The following is a 21,123-nucleotide window of genomic DNA, read 5'->3' as shown; positions in this document are numbered from 1 at the left end:
TTCAATCTGGTCCTCATGGAATTGAACTTGACCTCTTGCTAGGCTCTGGAATTCCAGCTCTCACAAACACACACATATAGCATGCCATTTGACTCTGGGTACTAAGTGCTTTGCCTTTTTAACAAGAATGAGTCAAAAAATAGTGTGTGCAAATTCAATCTGGAAAATAAAGACTAGAAAACGAATGCTCCAGCAGGACATTGTAACCATAACTATGCAGTGTCTTCTTCATAACATCCATTCTTCAATATGAATTAATATAAGAGCCACTCTTAACGCGGAGCTGTTTTTTTTTTTTTTTAAACGTTGTAGCCTTTTTTTAATTTAGCGACTTCGGTTATTTCAGTGTCTTTACCACCAGTCACCTTTCTGCCAGCCACATCTACCCTATGAGAATATATTGCCGATTGTGAGACGTGACATAGCAAGATAAACTTTTATTATATTGATTTATAGAGTTGTTTTCCATGAATATATTTAAGAAATCGTAAAAGCGAGAAATAGCTGTGTGTTGTATGTAAGGGCATACGATTTGAGGGGAACTGGAAGACGTTTCAGCGCAACGATGCCAGGTAGTTCTTTGTGTTCTGTTAAATTGGTTAAATGTTAACTGTGTTCTATTAAATGAGTTAAATGGAAACTGCCGGCATTGCATCTTTTTTTTTTTTTTTTTTAGCATAAATTGATTTATTTAAACCACTTTTTTTCCCGTGAATGCAGTTATTTGGAGATGTTCAGTTTAATGGTTCGCCACAGGGAAGATAAGATCTGCACCACAATGTGGCACAACTATAATTAATCATTTTCGACATCAATCAGCAAGTTAACAAAGGTGTCAGAGATAACCTAATGGGGAGGAATAATCGTGCAGTTCCTGAGGATCTGGGGAAAAGTAACAGATCTGCTGTAATTACTTAAAAACTAGTTTAGGGATATTTTCTTGTGGAAATGCTTGCTGCTGGCTAGCTTTATGTTATTTTACCAGAACTTTTACAATAGCTAAAAAAAATGCTTAAATTGTTAAACGATAAACTGACTTATTGCTCTTATTGTAGGACATGGCTTCGTGTTCAGTGTTGATGCCCAAGACATTCTTTCCCAATGATATTGCAGCAGCCTTTCCTGCCACGCGCATTATATTTGACTAAATACCGTATTGGCTCGGATATAGGCCGCCCCCGTATATAGGCCGCACCCTAAAAGTTTGGTGCTTTTTTAAAGAAAAAGTTTTTTTTCTTTAAAAAAGCACCAAAACAAACATGCTGCCACTGTCCTCCCTCCCCGAGATATGCTGCCACTGTCCTCCCTCCCCGCTATACGCTGCCACTGTCCTCCCTCCCCGCGATACGCTGCCGCTGTCCTCCCTCCCCGCGATCCGCTGCCCTCCCTCCCCGAGATCCGCTGCCCTCCCTCCCCGAGATCCGCTGCCCTCCCTCCCCGAGATCCGCTGCCCTCCCTCCCCGAGATCCGCTGCCCTCCCTCCCCGAGATCCGCTGTCCTCCCTCCCCGCGATACGCTGCCGCTGTCCTCCCTCCCCGCGATACGCTGCCGCTGTCCTCCTCTGCCCCCCCTCCTCGACTTACCGGAGCAGACTCCCGGGTGTCTTCAGGGCCGGCGAGGGACATCTACGCAATACGCGTATGCAACTTCCGGTACCGTTACCGGAAGTTGCATTTGCGTATTGCGTAAATGTCTCCCGCCGGCCCCGCAAGACACCCGGGAGTCTGCTCCGGTAAGTCGGGGGTGGGCAGAGGTAAAACGCTTAGATAACCTCCCGTGCCGGCACCCCCCCCCCCCCCGTGGGAAGTGCTGGCAGGGGAGGCTGTCTGAGCGTATCGGGGAGAAGGATGCAGGTCCCCTGCACCGCTGCGGGGGATCTGTATCTTAACCCCGCTGCCTGCCCGGCGCCCGGGACTGCATGTCCCGGGCGTCGGGCGCTAGACCCCGAATATAGGCCGCACCCCCACTTTAAAAACTTAAAGTGGGGGAAAAAAGTGCGGCCTATATTCGAGCCAATACGGTATTTGTTCTATGCTTTGTTCAGTTGCATTCTAGAATAATAGGGGGCCGCAGGTGACTTGGTAGGTGTGTGTTTTGAAGAACACTGTAGTTCATTTAAGCTTTATACTTTAAATGCTTAGGAGAAGTAACCGCGGTTTTGTGCCTAGGGGCACCTGGGATATTAATTCATCTCGGCAGAAATGGTTGGGCCACCTCCACTCAGTGTGTTAACTGTACCCTGTCTCATCAAGATGTTTCCTTTTAAATCTGCAGCGGCATAATGTTACAATTACATGCTGCACGGAATGATGAATGTCTTCTCTTAGTCTCCATAAGGGAATGCTCCCCTCCGCAGGTGTTCGACAACGTATATAACTGGAAACGTCAAACTTTCTTCGCTTTAGGCCGTTCGCCTCCATCAGAAAAAGATAAATATGGTTTTACTTAAGGAGAATAATTTGTCAATATAGGATAAAATGTTGTAATTGCTGTCAATGTATCGTCATGTGCCTGATGTTATCATAATGAAGTACAATTTTTCTTACGGCTTGAGACTTTTAGTACAAGAAAAATTGTCAGAGAGTTTTAGAACGAGTTGTCCGCACCTAATATTTAATAAGTTTTTTCTAGCTGCGCCTGGAGCTGTCTTCGCTTGAATGTTTGGTAACATGCTTTTCTACAATTTATGTCCTCCAATTTCCGTGAGTGATTATATGGGATTGGTATTTCCAGTTTCTTGAAAGAGTTGGGCATAATTCATCAAAGGTCTACACCCTATTTACCAGCCAGCTTCAGGAATTATTCCAACACTTACAAGCAGTTGGTAAATACGAAGTATCCATCAACCTTTCAGCCGCTCAGGGAAAAAATACACTGTGTGGTCCGCTTAACCTTCCCAGCGCCACATGGGGTTCATAACCTACTTTTGGTGAACTGAAACCTACTAAACTGTGAAGAAATCGGTTAATACATTGAGGGAATTGAAACATTCAGGGGATAGGCATAAGGTTGTCCCATATATAAGACAAGACCAAGGACCAAATGAGGTTTGAGGTTTTTACAGCCCGAAAAGTAGGGCAGGGATGGATGGGCTGAAGGGTTTTCATCAGCCGGCAAATAAAGGGCAAGACATGCCCTGACCTGATGGGCTAGTGTGTGGAGACAATTGGCTGCTCTTATGTGAGGATTTTGGCCATTTGTTCAATCTATGTAAAATTGGCCAGTTCCTCCCAGTGTTTCTACAAGGCTGCCTGGTCCTGCGCAGTCCAGCTTGATGACGTATTATTGTGTATGCATAGGTCGGTCCTGAACTCTGCTACAAGGGAGACAGAGACATAGAAGTGCTTCCAATGACCATGCCTGGGAACTCCTCAGGTTTGACCCAGAGTCTCCTGGTGAAGCTATGCTTCCTTGGGTCTCCCAGTCACTTTCCTTTTTCTCCAGCCAAGTGAGCGGCATTTGGCCACACCCACCCCAGTCCACTTCATCCCTGCCCACATAAGGTTGTCCGGGGCCACATAAGGTTGTCTAGGGCTAGCCCCACTTCAATGCAAGGCTTCTGCCGCCATGCATGTCTAGCTCCACCCCCTCATGAAGCCACTCCCCCAGAAAAGGAGAGCTCGAGTAGCCTACCCTGGAAAGCTCCCGGGTACTCCCAACATCTGTGCACCTGCATGCGCAGTACAGTAAAGCATAGGTTGTGTAGATGAAAGGCATTAGTGAGGCAAACACTGTTTGCTGCGCTAATGCCGAAAAATACTTCTTGGCTACCCTTATAGCTGCTGTGCTTCCCCCCATTTCTATTAAATGTATGTGTCTGTGGACCTCACCCTGTTATCCCTTAATGTGAATCTCAGAATAAGCAGCAAATGTATTTGTTAAACATTGACTTTTAATAAATGCAACATTCTGCGGTTGATTTTATTATTTGTTTTTATAAGCGAAATGCAATCACCTCTCCATTAAATACTTCTTTTCGACCCTTCACAATATTTTGTAGCGTGTTGAAGGTTTGGCATAAACCAAGGCCTTTCTCCACTGAATTCATTACCCTGATGCTGTTATGATTATGCCACCCAACATAATATCCTGATGTTTAGCAGTAAAAGGGATAGCAAAATGTTGTAAGCCAATGAAAAATTCTGTATATCAAACAAACGATGCCTCGTAGTGCAGAATTCTATTAAATAATGTTAAACTCTGTTCTTAACGGTAATTGTAAATACTTGTTATTAAGCCAGTTATGGAACTTCACCTGCATAAGTTCGCGTGCCTGTGGACCCCCTTATAGTTATTGACCCCCACCTTGCCGCGCATCCACCATACGCATTGCCACGCCAGTCATATCCACGCCTTTGTGCAGGAGCTGGAACTGCTGCATGAATACATTTAATAGTACGCTTCACCTTCTACAAAAGGCCGTTAAGACCTTATATGACCTCAATGCAGAAAACTGGGGCACACAACTGTTCATTTTTCTAAAAGTTACAACATGCAAATAACCCATTTATCCTGGTATTTGCGGACACAATTCAAAGCAAATGCAGATAGCAAAGAATAATTATGGGCTACACAAAGTTTGGCGTCTCTGTATCCTAAATTAGCATTGAAATATTGTTTATTCATATATCTGGATATAAAAACTAGAATTATAATACAAGACAAAAAAAGTAAATTTATTGCTGGAATCGAACTTATTATTTATATAAATTTCATAGTAATAATACCCTAGAGCAGCACTTATGTCATGCAGGAAGACAAATCTGCTCTGAGCATCCGGTTTATCTTACCCGTGAAGCGTCTTCTTTCTGGAAAACTTGATACACTGACAGTAATATGTTACCATCTTATCGTGAAATCACTTTTTTATGATAAGCTAAAGAAATTCCCTTTAAAAGCTGAAGGGGTCTCTTCTGGCTGGTCTGGCAGAGAGTTATCTTTATTCAACAGCCCAGGGCATTTTAACCGCATCATTGAGGAAAGTCCTTATACCCAAAGGGTTTATCCTCTAACCGCCTCCTTCTGTGTTGGATATTTTTGGACTTATTTGTATGTTGGAATGACTCAGATTTCAGCTGACCTTTATGAGGTTATGATGATACCACTGAATATATTTGTTGATTCTTCTGTGTAGAGCACGTAGTCACTGTAGGGGTGAATATCTTAAAGGGACACCAGAGCTATCATATGCAATTTCATGTGGTTCCCGCTGCAAATGCACAATGAAAACATAAGAAATAAATGATCAACATAAATGCTCATAATGAATGTATCTACTGGGTGTAATAACACCAAAACACAAAATACAATAAATCAACATACCAATAGGATATGCAAACAATGCAAACCTTTGTCTGCAGTAGGATCCCTACCCAGCCAAAACATTGGAGGATCTCAAACTGGGTGTCCGCCTATTCTGTCTTTGTGTTGTTGGTATATCATATTTGTACACTATATGGAGAAAAGTATTGAGGTACCATTACACCAACAGGGACTTTGATGCTGGAGGGGACATACCAAGACATTTTGGAAAATTATATGCTTCCAACTGTAGGAACAGTTTGGGGAAGACCCTTTTCTATTCTGGGATGACTGTACACAAAGCAAGTTCCATATAGACATGGTTGGATGGGTTTGGTGTGGAAGAACTTGACTGGCCCACACAGAGCCCTGACCTCAACCGAACCAAACACCTTTGGGATGAACTGGAACGGATATTGTGAGCCAGGCCATCTCGACCAACATCAGTGCCTGACTTTACAAATGATTCCCACAGACACACTCCAAAATCTTTCTAGAACAGTGTAATAGCTGCAAAGGGGGGACCAACTACATATTAATGTCTATGTATTTAGAATGCAAGGTCATAAAAGTCCCTCTTATTATGGTTAGGTGTCCCAATACTTTTGTCCATAAAGTGTATGTTGGAAACCTTTTTTGATTTATTGCATATTGTGTTTTGTTGTTATTACACTATTATTATTACACATGTTGATGTATTTCTTGTGTTTTTTGATTGAAGCCTTATACCTCTCTACATTACCATTATATCAGGTGCTTGGAGGGCACCTTTAGGCTTTAGCACCCTTTTTTATTTATATTAGCAACAGTTGGAATGCAGTTCTGCCTTTGATAAAAGAGAAACATAGAACAGTAAGTAAATAGTACTAGAAAATATGTATAAAGGTCCTAGAGTACCTGTTGCTACATGTACCAGTTGTAGAATTGAGCATCACTCCGTATTACAAGGATCTAATGGACCTCTGGACACAGAGCAGTGGGAGATATCAAGTCATACCTCTCTACAACGTTATCCGATGCTGCAAGTCAAAAAGATATGAAAGCTGCATTTTATCTTCTCAGCTCTTCTAGGAGTAAATGTCTTCCAAACAAAAAAAGGAGGAGATATCCACAGTATCACAAACATCATAAAAGCAGTTAGAACTGGGTAAACCGGCTGGGCTTAAGGTAGAGCCATGTTGGCTAAATAATAACTATTCTTCTGTCGCTGGTATAAGCTGGACGGCTCAGCCGCCCATAAGGATAGTTAATTTAAAGTGTTGGTAAACTATATACCCCTTAAAAACAAAAGTGTCCCTTCTTTCACCATCATGTTTTTAAAAAGTAGTACTGGCATGCAGGATTCTTATAACATATATGAATGGTGAGAAATCTGAATTATGGTGACTGGAAAGTGAATTGAAGTCTATTGATTTGAAAGTCAATCAAGCCGTGCTAACAGAAACACACATTTCTAAAATAGCAAAGTTATCTGAAATCTAGGTTTTAAATTAGTTATTTCAGATCTACCAAAAAATCCATTGTAATGTATTAACGTATAATTTTGATATTATCTATAATGTGCATACCACCCCAGTGGTATAAAAGTGCTTTGTAATTCATTTAGTTGGCAAACAAAATCACATTTCTTAAGGAGAAGCTGCAGCACCTTTGTATCCTGAAGTTTGGCCAAACACATCTCCTACACTGCAAATAGTTGGGAGGGAAAAGCAAACGCATATGAATGGATTCTGCAGAATCCCACCATGAATTTGGAAGGGGGGCAGCATGAAAAGTTAAAGGGACTACTCAGCTATTATATGCATTAAAGTCCATATGATGGCTGGGGCGTCCCTTTAATCCTTTTTCACTAAAATCTTTATTCAGTAGCAACGATATTAAAAAAATAATAAACAATAATAAAAAATAATAAAAAAATAAAATCTCCCATTTAAAAAGAGGGTTAAAGGAATCACATTTTCAGCATTTGAAGTATGCATCCGTAGTGTACAGTAAAGAATTGAAACATTTGGCGTGTGCAGAATTCAGTTTAGCTTTGAACTGAGTCACAATCCCAGTATTAGCCGCGGGCCTCATGTTTTCCTGTAGAAGCACACTTTGGGTGTAGTGTTGAAGGAAATGGCCACGTGTATTCGGTTCTCAGGAAGATTATGTACTTGAATTGTTATACACACCCAGCGGGAGGTGCTCTGGCTTCTAGACTTTCTAGTGCGTTATAAAATAAATCTCTGGAAACCAGCCCTTTTATAAATGAACTTGCCAAAAGAATGCGGCCGTGCACGAGAACTAAAGCTCTTACGCGCATTTGCTGTTTCTCTTTGAAAGGTTACTTCTCTTGAGAGTTTGGCGGTAATTCTAAATTATGCATAAATATTGAAAAATTATACATTACATAAACAATATCATTTTATTCAACTAAAGGAAGTAAATGGATCTCCCATGCCCAATGCGGCCAGCATTTATGTGATTAAACCCTTATCCAATCTGGGGGAACCAGAAAGGTTTCAGTGAAGACTTGAGGGAGATTAGTCAACTTTAGACCTCTATCCTCTAGTCGATATTGTTAACTTTTAGCCCAACTAAATTAATTTATTAAAGCTACCTATAGCTTTTGAATGGTAATCGATTTGTATTGATTTAAATATGGCTGACTATTTGTCCTAAGGGTGGTGGAAGTAGCATGCCATTTACTGTCCTGATGTCATCCCCTTTTCTCCCTTCCACCCTTTTAAAGGCGTCCAAAACGAATCAGGTTTTAGCAAATGTGAGGAGAGCTTTAACAAAGTGGGAGGAGTTAGCCCCAGCAACAGGAAGTTAAGATGTGTGATGTCAGTATACAGGAAGAGGCCTTCTATTACATAAAGAATTAGCATACATTGATTTACTGTACTGACCTGCTAATGTAATTTTTGGCAAAGGAGACAAATCCAACCTTATATTTAGTAAAGTTCAGCAACAAAAACATAGTTATAAACATAATTATATATATATATAAATTCAAGTAACCCTGTAAATATATATATGTGTGTGTTCTATAGATTATTATAGGCTAGTGTAGTCTCAGAACAGATACCTATTAATAAAGAAAAAGTGATACATCCATATGAAAGATCATTTATAATGAGCAATGTTTTAAAAACTTTGTTTTTTATGTATGTATAATATTTCAAGTGAGAGCTGTTGCTTTAATTTATGTTCAGGTCTGTGTGAGTAAAATACTGATGTGACTTACCACTAGATGGCAGTATAGTACTGTGGGCAGAATCATCACTAAAGAATGAATATACGTGTATATATATATATATAATTATAGTATATGATATATTTATAATATTGCGCCTAATATGATTTAAGAAAAACGTTTCTTTGATAAATGTAATAAATTCAATATTTAGTTCAAAATGAGAGAAATTCAAAGCAATCTCTTTCATAACTTAATCATACTTTGCATTAACAACACATGCGAAACCTGCTCCTGCCAAAACCCTGAGAAATTAGGATTACTGGTAAATGACATTCATAACGGCAAAGAGAGTAGACCTGAATTTAGTTGTTTTGGTTTTCTTTCCGGTAAATGGTAGATGTTTCTCGGGACTTAGAAATATCTGTACTGTTGTACTTCACCTGACAGCACAATATACCCATTGCTGGGAGATGTCTCTTTGAAATGTCACAACAAAACATTTTTTTTTTTTACAAACTATGCATATTTGTTTTTGTTTCATGTTGTTCATAGTGCCCGTGACAAATTATATATTCATAAAATCAACAGAATTAAATGCTAAGCATACTACTAGGGATGTAACTTTATTTCAGTAGTCACATTTTCTATAGATTATTGTTTCACTATAATATATTTAAATAGAAAAGTTGCTAATATTTTCCGAAATTAAGGAAAGCGTTTATTTTTTTAATGGGTATATTTTTTCTGCTGATGCTTGTCTGTTTTGAGCCAAATTATCTCTCTGCCGCTAATTAAAATGGAAAATAAAGATACCTTCCTCTCATGACTCCACCTGTTATAGCCTATGTTTTTAGCAACATCTATATATTTGAATACATTCTTTAAAACAACATAGCGTGGAATATATAACCAAAACAATTTCTGTAATATCAAAGAATCAGGTACTTTTAATAACCATTGGAGCCTTAAAACCCACTACCAATATTTTTTTCTCATTTGAAATACTTCAATACCGTAATAGCTCCTTAAATATATGTTTCTGGAAAATGATACATTCCCCTCTATAGATCCCATGCTTGCTCAAGTAATTGAATCGCAGAATTTGATGGCAGATAAGAACCTTTTTCCTTATGTGGAGAGCCCTTAATCGGTCCTTGGTCTTGTCTTAGACCCTGGATAGCTTTATCCCTACCACTTATCAACCACTCTTTCAGTAAAATAAAATGTCTTTCTGGCAAACCAGCATATAAAAAAAACTAATAATATTAATGATAATAATAGTAATAATAATAAACATAACATAATTACCAGCAGACACGGGGCAAACTCCTACTAATATGAATGGCAGTAGGTTTAGAAATGTAAGCCTAAAACCTACCCTGGTGAATAAAATAAATATATAACACATTTAAAGCCTTGTGTATTTGAATATTTTTATTTATAAGTAACATTAAGTTATTTGTTTTTGTAAAGCCCTAATAAGTTTTTTTTTTTTTTTTTTTAAAGCCGAACAAAAACATAAACAACCTATAAAAGTTTGCTGACTGGAGTGTCTTTTAATTTTAGTCCCGTAAAATGACAGCTGCCATAAAACTTACACTGTCAATCTATCTGCACCTGGTTACCGCGATACCCTGCTGCGTGCACTAAGCTATGTAGCAGAACACGGCTGCTGTACATGGGAAAGACATACTGTATTACCAGCTACTTCTCTGCACACACTGGGCCATTGTATCCAGCACAGAATTCCACTTTAAACATGGAATAGAACTGTCGGCTGAGGCAGTCTATTTAATCCGTGTACTATATTTAGTGAGCGCTCGATCGTTTCGCTTAGTATAATAATGTATTATATTTGGGTAAGAAGCAAAATATATGTGTGTATTATGCAGCATTTCAAAATCACCCAAAATACCCAATTAAACAAATTGTGTGGGTTGAATGACTGCTTAACCAAAAGAAAAAAGGAAAATGATATATGATGATGCTTATCATATGAAGGTAATAAGCAGGACACTATAGGATTCTTATAAAGGAACCTTCAAACACACACATTCACACACACACAAATATTTATGTGTAATTGGTTTACAGCACACACGTTTTAATACATATTTTAAATAAAATTACTTTGGAAGAACATGTGATCTCCAGAGAGCTAATTATGACCAGTTTCCATGTCACATGCTAAAATATTTATATTTAAAATATGCCACGTTACAAGAATACAATGAAAGTGTATGTTTTGCTGAATTGAACATGGATACTTGTAGCTTTGTGAAACTTAACAAGACTCAAAGTGTTATCATATAAGTAAGTCAGGTCTCCCTAAGTCTTAATTATTAATTCAGATGTTAATACCTATTAGTTTTTATTTCGCAACATCTACCAACCAGGATATAAAGCCTCGGTTACCTGCAGGTAATATTTTTATTTTAACAGCAGACTGGTCAAAGGAATTACATCCAATACACTAATATTAAGCAGCCATATTCTTGGAATCCATTTTTGTCATGTGGTTTTGTTTACTACCATTATCTCGCCTGTATTTCTAACAGATTTCTGAACAGAACTCTACTAAATGGGAGTTTATATGCCTTTATTTTATATTCATATACCATAGAAGCCATCATTGTGGCTAACCAGGACATTGCCCATACTTCACATCCTTTATTGTGTTATATATATATATATATATATATATATATCATTTTTTTTTTGTTAGGTGTTGTATATATCATATGTTATTTACAATCATATGTTCTACTGTATAATAATGAATACAAAAATAATGTTATGTTTCAAGTGACAAAGAAAAATATGTTTTCTTTTCTTGGGTACATTGTAGGGGCTAAAGATCTAAGCTATATTAAAATACATAGATGATTTACCCGGCTTGTTATTGCACCTTAATTCTGCAGGTCTTATGTTGCCTGGTCTGATTAATGAATGTTTTGCCAAACTGAGTTGCCCATTAATAAAAGCCATGGGCCATGGAGATAATTACAAACTTTAAATCAGCCTACATTAACATAAGCTACAAAAACATTACACCATGTAAAAAGCCCTAATGATCTCCTAGTTAGCGACTTACATGTTTCATTCTCTGAGAGCCGCGTTGGCTTCCGTTCAGCTTTTGACCTTTTATTAAATTTGGTTTACGTGTCATGCAGAATTATAACGATGTTGCTTGTACACTGAGTACAACTCAACGGGGACATTTTCTTTATCTTTTTAAGAACTGTAGCCAACAGAAGAACATTTATCATGAACCTCGAACATAGTAGATGAGTATGCGCATTGTGTGCCTTCGGCATAAATTGAAAATTATATTGTGTTCCACAAATAGAACATACTTCATAGTTTAATTTGTGATGTAACGCATCACAGTACTTGTGATTTAAAATATTTTGCTTTTTTAGAGCATTATCTATTTCTTTTTTCCTTTTAAAGACATGAAGGTATTTTTCCAGAAAACGCCCACATTTTCTTTCAAAATAAAATTGTATGTGTACTAATCAGATATGCACTGTCCCCGTTGTGTTGTGTACATGATGATGATCTGTCTATAGCACCAACATGTTCCATACCACCACATAATGGACAGACACGAGATGCGGAGGCTTCTGTGGGCTTTGAGTATAAGATGAAATTATACCGCGGTGTTCCTGGCTAGTCAATACTGCCTTCATGCATTGATTAATGTTCGCTTGCATTGCCAGCCTCTTGCTGTTGTCTTGAGTCCCTGTGTTATTAGAAATAATATGCACGGGTTTCCCTAACACACTTATATTTCATTTTAATTACATATTTGAAGCAGCAATGACAGCTGTAAAGGTTATAGTTAGGAGGGATTGTTCTTACGTATGCAGCAGCTCATCTCATTACAGCCGGGTAATAATTGATATCGAGGAGTCTTGTGGAACAGCGTGGACGCACATAATTTGATATGATGAAGAAATTTTTCTTATCATTAAAGTGACAGAAGCTGAAAAACCAGTGAATGATTTACCGAGCGTGATTTAAATAATAGCAAAGCTCACGTAGACTTAGAATAATTTATAGAAAAAGTCCCGGGGATTTTGTGTTTCGCCGGCCTGAAAAGTGCAGCGTCAGGCTGTTCCGCTGTAAGTCAGGAAATCATTAGCGATAACTACATTTATCATTATTAAATTAGCTCAACCCAAGCGTGTGCAATTGTTTTCTAGAGCCGGATGTGTAAGCTACACACCCCTGTTCATTTGCACCTGTGTAACTAGAACAGGACAGGGGAACCTGATTCACTTGGATGTTGTAGGACCACAACTCTCGTTGTCTCCTTGGAAGATGGGAGATGTAGAATCGCAGCAGCTAGAATATCTGTGCTTAACATACACCCTGTGAAAAGTTTGGAGTATCACATGGAGAAAGCTTCTCAGCACTTTGATAGGCTTTATTTTTTCAATTAAGCTTATTAACCCCTTAAGGACAATGGGCGGTCCCTAAACCCATTGAAAACAATGCATTTTGTCATTAAGGTGTTAATATCCAGAGGATATTGAAGATGCTACAGCCCATTGGTCCAATGGCATTGGCAGATATATTCCGTCTCTCTCTTAGCCAGCTAACCTCAGCTCAACTTGTAAAGCCTGACCTTGTAAAGCTTAGACAGCATCAATACTCAAACCAGAATACCACTTAATCGCATTAAGAACCATCGAGAGTATGTAACAACTCCATTGTGAGCCAGAATATTATTGTTTCATTGATGGATATAGCTTCATCACTATTCCACTATATTCCGAGCTGCAAGATCAACCGTTTTTAGCCAAATTGTTTACAAACCTTCAGCATGGAAGGAGTAAAGTCATTTGGAACCTTGGGCAGGGAACAGATACAGCTCGACAGTCAATTTCAGGCAGTGATATATGGACTTTGGAGCCCGGTTGGCAGAGTAATAAAACAGACTGAACTTATGAGGAATATGTGTGATTCAGATGACATGTTTTTTCTAGGTAGCTGGATTTAGAGGCAGCAGACCTGCAGCACCCTGGTACAGGGCACAGTTTGATAAAATGCCGAATGAACGTTATTTGCAACTGTCACAAAGCACAAATCAAGAAAGTAACAAAAAATGTATGTTCTAGAGTGCACATTATTCGTTAGCTTATTTTCCATTGCTGATATATATATATATTTTTCTTGCCATCCCATGGTGTAGACAAAAGGGAAAATATACAATGGGATACAGAGACGTATTTAATCAGGAGTCTAATGCAGAATTATTGGGTAAATCCAATATTGCTGTAATGGAGATTAAATTAAAAGTCCCCAACCTGTATATTTGAATCAAAACATAAAAAAAGGTTTACAAACTCTGTTAAAGGTAGAAACCAGCAGAAACGAGATATGTTAGCATGTAACCCGTTTTATTGCATGGAGTTGATTTATATTGACATATAATGCCATGCAGGGAGATCTGTGTTAAAAGGACTTGTTCATCTGGGTCCTTTCAAGACTATCATTTTAAGGGTACTTGTTTAAAAAGGTTACACCTCAGTATCATTTGGTAGGATTAAACTGAACAATGTATACTTAACCAAACGCAACAAAATGCACAAACTGCAGCTAGTCTTAATAAATAAATGTAGGTATGCTAAAAGTTCTAAAGATGATATTTCACCTTTAAGACATAAAATGAAGAGCTTCAATTGATACCTTTAAGATGCTTGGTGTTTATTACATTAGACCTCTTATATTGTCAATTAAATAACACATTATTAATAGAGATGACTTAAAGGTAGAGTCTTCAAAAAAACATGATTTTATCCAAAGGGTAATGAAATGGAGGGAATGTGACTTGTTAACAGGTGTTAATATGCTTACTTTCTTTGCTGTCTCAATAGAAACTTAGTAAGAATTTTCTTTTCCGTTATAGACACGGATCCGCGTGTGCTGGAGAAGCAGGAGCTACAACAACCAACATATGTGGCTTTGAGTTACATCAACAGGTAAGGCCTTCATTATGTGCATAGTTTGGAACTTCCCATGGTGCTTCCTGGAACTCTCGCTTCACAGAGAAGGAAGAATAGCCACATGTTGGGGTAGGAGTAGCCCCATACAGCTTTCAGTGGGTGGGGAGTGGGCATGTTGTGGGCAATTGTTTAATCCAAATTTACAACCTTAAAATGTAATTCCTAGGACTGCCGAATGCCCAAAGCTTTCCCAGACATAATTATTTAAGGGGACCCATACAACCCCACCAATGAAGAATACATAATAAAGTACGCTGAAAGCTCTTTTATATGCATTCATTAATGTATGTATTGTATGGAAAAAATGTAAAAGCTTACTTTTAGAAGAAGCTGCAGCTTGAGAGCTGCAGCACAGTGTCCACTCCAATGACCTACTTTGTGTCACCTTTGAAATCAGTGGGGAGCACTTTATGTGCGTGTGAGGGAGAGCGGTCTCGTTAGGATCACTGGAGTGCACTGATGGACGGTGATCGTAGCATGTAGACAATTTGTCAAGCAGGAGATGTGTTCAGTTTACATCTTAAAGTGTCCCTTTAATCTGTAACGTTTTGTAGTTGTAAAGTTTTGTTTTTGTAGAAATGTTGCAATCTTTATTGCAAGCATTATTTAAGTCGAATTGTCCTTTTTTTAATTGAATAACAAAGCTGCATAGTTAAACAGAGCCCTTAAGACTATTTCTATCTATGTTACTATAACTATTGTACTGGAAAAAATAGATAAAAAGGGAAATGTTAGCCATATATAAGAGCTGGACTGAATTTGTTTGACAAGAGGCAGAAACCAATGGATCAAAGCCACGCATCCCTCATCAGACCATAATTCTTGCTTCTTCCTATTTCTATGCTTATGGTGACCATGCTGATCGTGTGTTTTTATTCACAAACTGAGATTTCTACACTGTGCTATCTGAGCTCTCTCTCTAGACATGGCCGTAGACAAGCCTTAGAAGATAAATTTGAACAAGATGTGCAAAAATGGATTCTAGGGTTAAGGAAAAGTGAAACAACTCATGTTCCAAAAAGATTTATGTATATGACTTTATTTTCATTTTTTTAAGACAATATGAAGTCTACAGAAATGTATCATTCCTGAATTTGATAAAACCACTTGACTTTTTTTCCATCTCGGTAGTAAAGATCAAAACAAGATTAAATTGGGCCTAATGGAGAAAATGCAATATAAATATTGTGTAGTAAGTACAATGGCCTTTTTATCACTTAATAAAAAAACACATGGAGAAGGTTCTATGTTCTTCAAATAGTAATCATTGATGTTTTAAGGTTTCATTATATGATATTTGCAGGAAATACATATTGTTCGCCGTATGTACCCACACTGTGTAATCTGCCAGTTATATTTTACATCACGCATAAGCCACATTTGTAGGGTCTCTGGGAGAGATTAAGGAAGCGCTATTATTATGGATTATCATTGTAATATATATATATATATATATATATATATATATATATATATATATATATATATACACATATTCATCATATCTAAATGGATGTCCCCTAGAACAACATAGAATACCTCCCAAGTATCTCTCTTTAGGTGAGACTTTTGGTCTCTTTTGGTCTTCTATGCCCCATCCATCTTTCCTCCTCTGATGTCCCTATTTTCTATTATCTCAAAATGTTTGCAGGGTATTAGCATATCCCAATGAATTTGAATTATATGGTTTTATATATCAGGGCATAATAACATTCATCTGTTCCTTAGCAGGTCTAAAAATTAGTTAAATACAACCTGAGATGAACAACAACAACAAATATTACATATTGTCATGATTTATTCCGCTCAAAAATAAAGCCGAAATGCAGAAGCCATGGGCAAAAGTGTAGAAGCTGTTGTAGCTGCAATGTAATACCCATTAAATTACATCATTATCTTTTATTTATATAGCACCAACAATTTATGCAGCGGTTCTTACAGTACATACATTCAGAGCATATGATAAAATAAGAATTGACAGACTAAAACAAACCAATACATTAGGTAAAGAGTGTCCTGCTATAATGTTATGTATGTAAAATACATGGAAATATTAAAACTCTAAGACTCTTTAGGTCAAATCGCGACACTAGTTGTTTTAGAATGCTACTACTTGTCTTTACTTTGTAGTAACCTTTTGTATAAGTATATGCTTTTTTATTTTATTTCTTTTTTCTTGAGACGCACCAACCATACCATAAAACAGATTACCAGCAATATATGGATCATAACATCTTTGGAAACAGCATAATGTATATTTTAGTAAAACATCTTGGAAAATGACAGTGCTGATTGCGATAAAACATTAATGGTTTGCGTGCACTTGGTTTGGTTGCCCCAGTCTGACTTCTGAAAGTTTAATTAGTTAATACCCGAGGGCTATGGATGAAATCTGTTTCAGCTCAAGTAGAGACTCATTTAAACTTGATAGCAAAAATAATAACTTTCCATTAACTTTAACATACATTCTAACATACATTCTAAGCCAACACAATGGCCAGACTTTTATTAAAAAAAAACAAAGATTCAGGGCTAAATAAATTTTCAGCCACATTAGTCATCTTTCTAATGCTTAGCAAATTTCACCAGTTAAATGCGCAAAATGGGTTCCATGAGCTGTCTGGAATGAATATGTGTAATGCAGTAATATGCTGTTCATTTTGTTAAGGCAAATATGGTTGTAAATCACAGCTCGGTCCCTGAATAAAACCTTACACAATCCTGATTTCTGAAGCTTAGTCGAAAGAAGCACTTTAATAGCATTAATTAACCAATATCTTGAAGGGATAATTACTGCTGTATCTTCAATCATCTGGTTTGTGTCCACCTATTCAGCCAGGCCACTTTTGTTCAGCACCCAGGCAGTATTATCAAGGTAAAGATTCTTTACCGCTCGTATCAGCTTAATTTACTGTAGAAGAGGACAGAGAGCTGGAGTGACCAGATCTCACAGGTACCACCTAACAGTCTCAGTTTTTGTGGAACAATCCTGATTACCAGGCACTGTCCAGCTTTTGAGGGCAGTGGCAATCATAGTCCAGCCGAGGCTGTCTAATCAACGGAGGTCCGTGCTGTCTTAACAATAACTTTTGGTTGTATGGGAGACGTTTAGTGTCTCTTTAGAAGACATTTGACTAATTTCACCATCAAAATATAGGAATGTCATTTATGATGGCTGAAGTGACCCTTCAAGGTCAGTCCAGCATATTTGGAGAACCGTGTCCAGTCCTGCCAAAATCTTAAACTAGACATGCATATGTTGTTCTTTTGTATAGACCATAGTGCTGAATTTAGAAACTTATTCCGCTTTGGAAATCCATGTACATCAAGCAATATGAGTCATTACACGAGCTATGCCACCAATGATCACACAGGAAAGGGACAGTGCCAGCACTGGCGGCCACACTCAAAACATTTAAGCTGAAACCGGTTGCCAGGGTACGAGCTGTGTTAATGATTTCCCAGTTGCAGTGTAGTAAATAAACTTATACATGCTGAAAGTACTTATTAGTATAAGATGGTGTTTAAGCTTGGTGGAGGAAAGTTTGAAACAAAGGCTGTATTCACTAAGAGCTGAAATAACCCAAGAAAAGTCCCAAGATTCGGGATTCGGCCCTGAACTCCCAACAGCTTGTTATGTCAGGAGATGCTCGGCAGCTAGTGAATTTGGCTAGTGCCTACACACACTTACCACTGCTTATTTTGTCAAAAGTTTAAAGCAGGGTTTTAGTAAACACACCCCAAATTAGAAATGTAGACGCTGTAGGGTACTACCTGCACCGATGAGCCAAAAATAATATACAGTGGCTATGAGAAAAAGGATATGGGCTACTTTGAAAATGCAATACATAATACACAAACTGTTAATAAAGATGTGTTTTCAGAATTTGAAAGTATCGTAAGAATGTGGCAGTTGGCCATTGTGTAACCCAAGTCCCGCGAGGCCTTGTCCTTCTGACCCAAACTTGTAAGAGAGTGTCCTTTCCAATCTAATCAGAGAATGTGTTCTCAGCAACATGGCCCCTATAATGTATTATTACAAACAGTAAGAACACTATGGCTTTACAGCCTTGCAGATATTTAGGCTCTGAAGGTTAGTATGAAGGCTGGGACCAAGGTAATATTATGAAAGTCCATAAAATTGTACAACATAGACATCTGAACTAAGTATATGCTGTATGTACAAACACGTGGAGGTTCACCATTTAATAATAACCATACCTGGGAACTCTCTGAGTCTTATGGTTATTACTCAAGTCTCAAGTGGAAGGAGCAAAGTCTCATTCACACAGTCTGGATCTGACTCATTAATACTCTACATTATGATACGACTACTAATTAGTGTTTTTGCTACCAGTATGTCTTGGTTGATATCCCTCGTTGATGTCACACAACTCATTGTAGCTTTAAGTAATGACAAAGTTTCCATGAGAACAGGTATTAGAGTCATCTGGTTAACACATTTGATGAGTCTCTACATAGAATCTGCATGACTCGCCATTAAATGGTTGATAGTTAAAGAGTCTCAGAATACCAGTCATTACATTTTGCCATTTTGCCATGTTTGTTCAATGGCCAGTTCGGGCCTGAATGTAACATCCTTTAGGTGTCTGCTCCTCTTTAAGTCTATAGACACGCATGTTAGAACATTACAGTGATAGCCTTCATGGCCAAATGGGTGTCCATTCTATATGCCCGTGCCCTGGAATTCTCATTAACGCTGCTGTAACTGGCAAGGTTTACACTAGGGTTCCACGAGCAGAGTACCCTATCTAGGACCCAAATCCCTCTGTCCCTCTTTCCTCTACTAACGTCCCTCTTTTCTAGGAGCTCAAAATGGTTGGCTCACGAGTCTATGGTAGTGTCGTACATCCATAAAACCCATCGTAATCTGTATATAAACTATATAAAATATGGTTATACATTAACTTGTGTAAGGAACATACATCATTCTTTTTAGAACCGCAATAATAGGCCACAATGAGCATGTAAAAACTCTTGACTCTGTCCCCTAGCCATTTCTTTAATAACACTCCTAAAACAAGAGTGCTTCAGTAACTCAGTTTAGGATACCTGATTACTTAAGGCTTTGATGATTGTTAATAAAATCATAAGAGAATCTGTAGAATCTATATGATGGTCTGGTGAAGGGTCATTATGTTTAAGGTATGGGGTCGGTTTGAAATTGCCCATTTAATCTAATGCTGGTGTATATAGCCATATGAGCCCAAGAGAAAGCAAAGCCTTTAGTTGCATTTGATACCTTTCATTGGACCAGAATAGAAAAATAGATGTAAAGTTATGTAAGCTTTCAAGACTTTGGTGCTCTCTTCTTCAGATGGAATCATCCGAAGAGAGACTGCCGAGGTCTTAAAAGCTTAAATAAAGTATTTGTAAGATATAGGCAATGTTACCTGGTAAGATAATAAAGGGGTATAATTTGTTCTCCTATATAAAATCCCAAATAAATTCATTAGTATAGATTCTTATAGCATGTTATGGACTCATATCTGGGATTTATATTTCCCTGGCAGTCTGTCTTCAGTGTGCACATTCTCCTTGAAAGGCACATAAAATATATTTAAACACTGCAGTGCCTCTTGTAATATTTTACTATTTCCATAAATTGTATGGCACTAAAGTATAAAACAACCCTTGGTTTTTGTAGACTAGCTGTAGTGGATCCATATAATCTGTACACATTTATAAAGTCCAGTTGCCTGGAAAGGATATAAAATAAAAGGTCTTAAAACACAAAGCACTCCTAAGGTCAAAGTGCTTATCTAAAATTCACATTATTTCGCTATATAAACTGGGAAAGTAACTATTCTTGCATCAGGTACTGTCTTATCGTCACGTTAGCCGTGTCCTCACCAAAACTATATTGACTGAGAGAGGCAGGCTTTAAAAGAGATCTGTCCCCATTAGAACTTTTAGCATAACCAAGTTAATATATTTTATAAAATGCGCCAGATGGAAGCTGACATCTGTGTCTGAAAGTGACACCAACAGCATTATCTGATCAATTCCCTCATAGCATTGTAGACCTTGAGGATCTGACCCTTTACCCTGAGACTGGGGGCGAAAACCCTGAGACTTGGGGTCAGACCTTGAGGGTCCCCAGGTATAAAACTTTCCAAAGCACATTTGGGATTGTATGAGGTGACAAGCAGATAAGGACACAAAGTATGCCACTTTTTGATTTATTCCCCGTTGTTTGGATATGTCCCTCCATACAGGAGCTGCGTAGACCGGAGAGCTCTTGCTGGATCTCATCAGTGCATGATAGGAGCAGCTCAGACGCATGCTAGTTAATGAACGGCACCTGGTCACATATTTATGTTTATAGCTGGCAGAAAAGTGAAGACAGCTCTACACAGTGCAGCAAGCAAGATAAATAACGTTTATGCCAATATGGACATGCCTGAACCAATCCTGCTCTAAATTCACCATTACATTATATGTGCTGAAGTAGCGTGTACAACTGTAGGATCTGGGAAAGCTGTGAATGCAACAGTTTAAATAAAGCCCTTGGGATTTAGTCCTGAGGGGGTCTACTCCTTCTTGTAAGTGGCACCATGAGGACAAGCAGACAGTGCCAGCTTTTCCATACGATAGCTCAGG

The 21,123-nt window shown here is 38.1% G+C and overlaps 1 protein-coding gene across 1 annotated transcript in view; it reads left to right on the top strand.

Moving 5' to 3' along the window:
* The window catches only part of JAZF1 (JAZF zinc finger 1), a 112,097-nt gene that overhangs the window by 56,512 nt on the left and 34,462 nt on the right, over positions 1-21,123 (top strand). The window contains exon 2 of the mRNA XM_053466271.1: positions 14,403-14,475. Within this exon, the coding sequence (XP_053322246.1) occupies positions 14,403-14,475 (73 nt within the window). The remainder of the gene's footprint in view (positions 1-14,402; positions 14,476-21,123) is intronic.

Source organism: Spea bombifrons, chromosome 5 (genome assembly GCF_027358695.1).
Source record: "Spea bombifrons isolate aSpeBom1 chromosome 5, aSpeBom1.2.pri, whole genome shotgun sequence".
NCBI lineage: Eukaryota > Metazoa > Chordata > Amphibia > Anura > Pelobatidae > Spea > Spea bombifrons.
The sequence above is the reverse complement of the archived record's forward strand: the minus strand, read 5'-3'. Positions and strand labels throughout refer to the sequence as shown.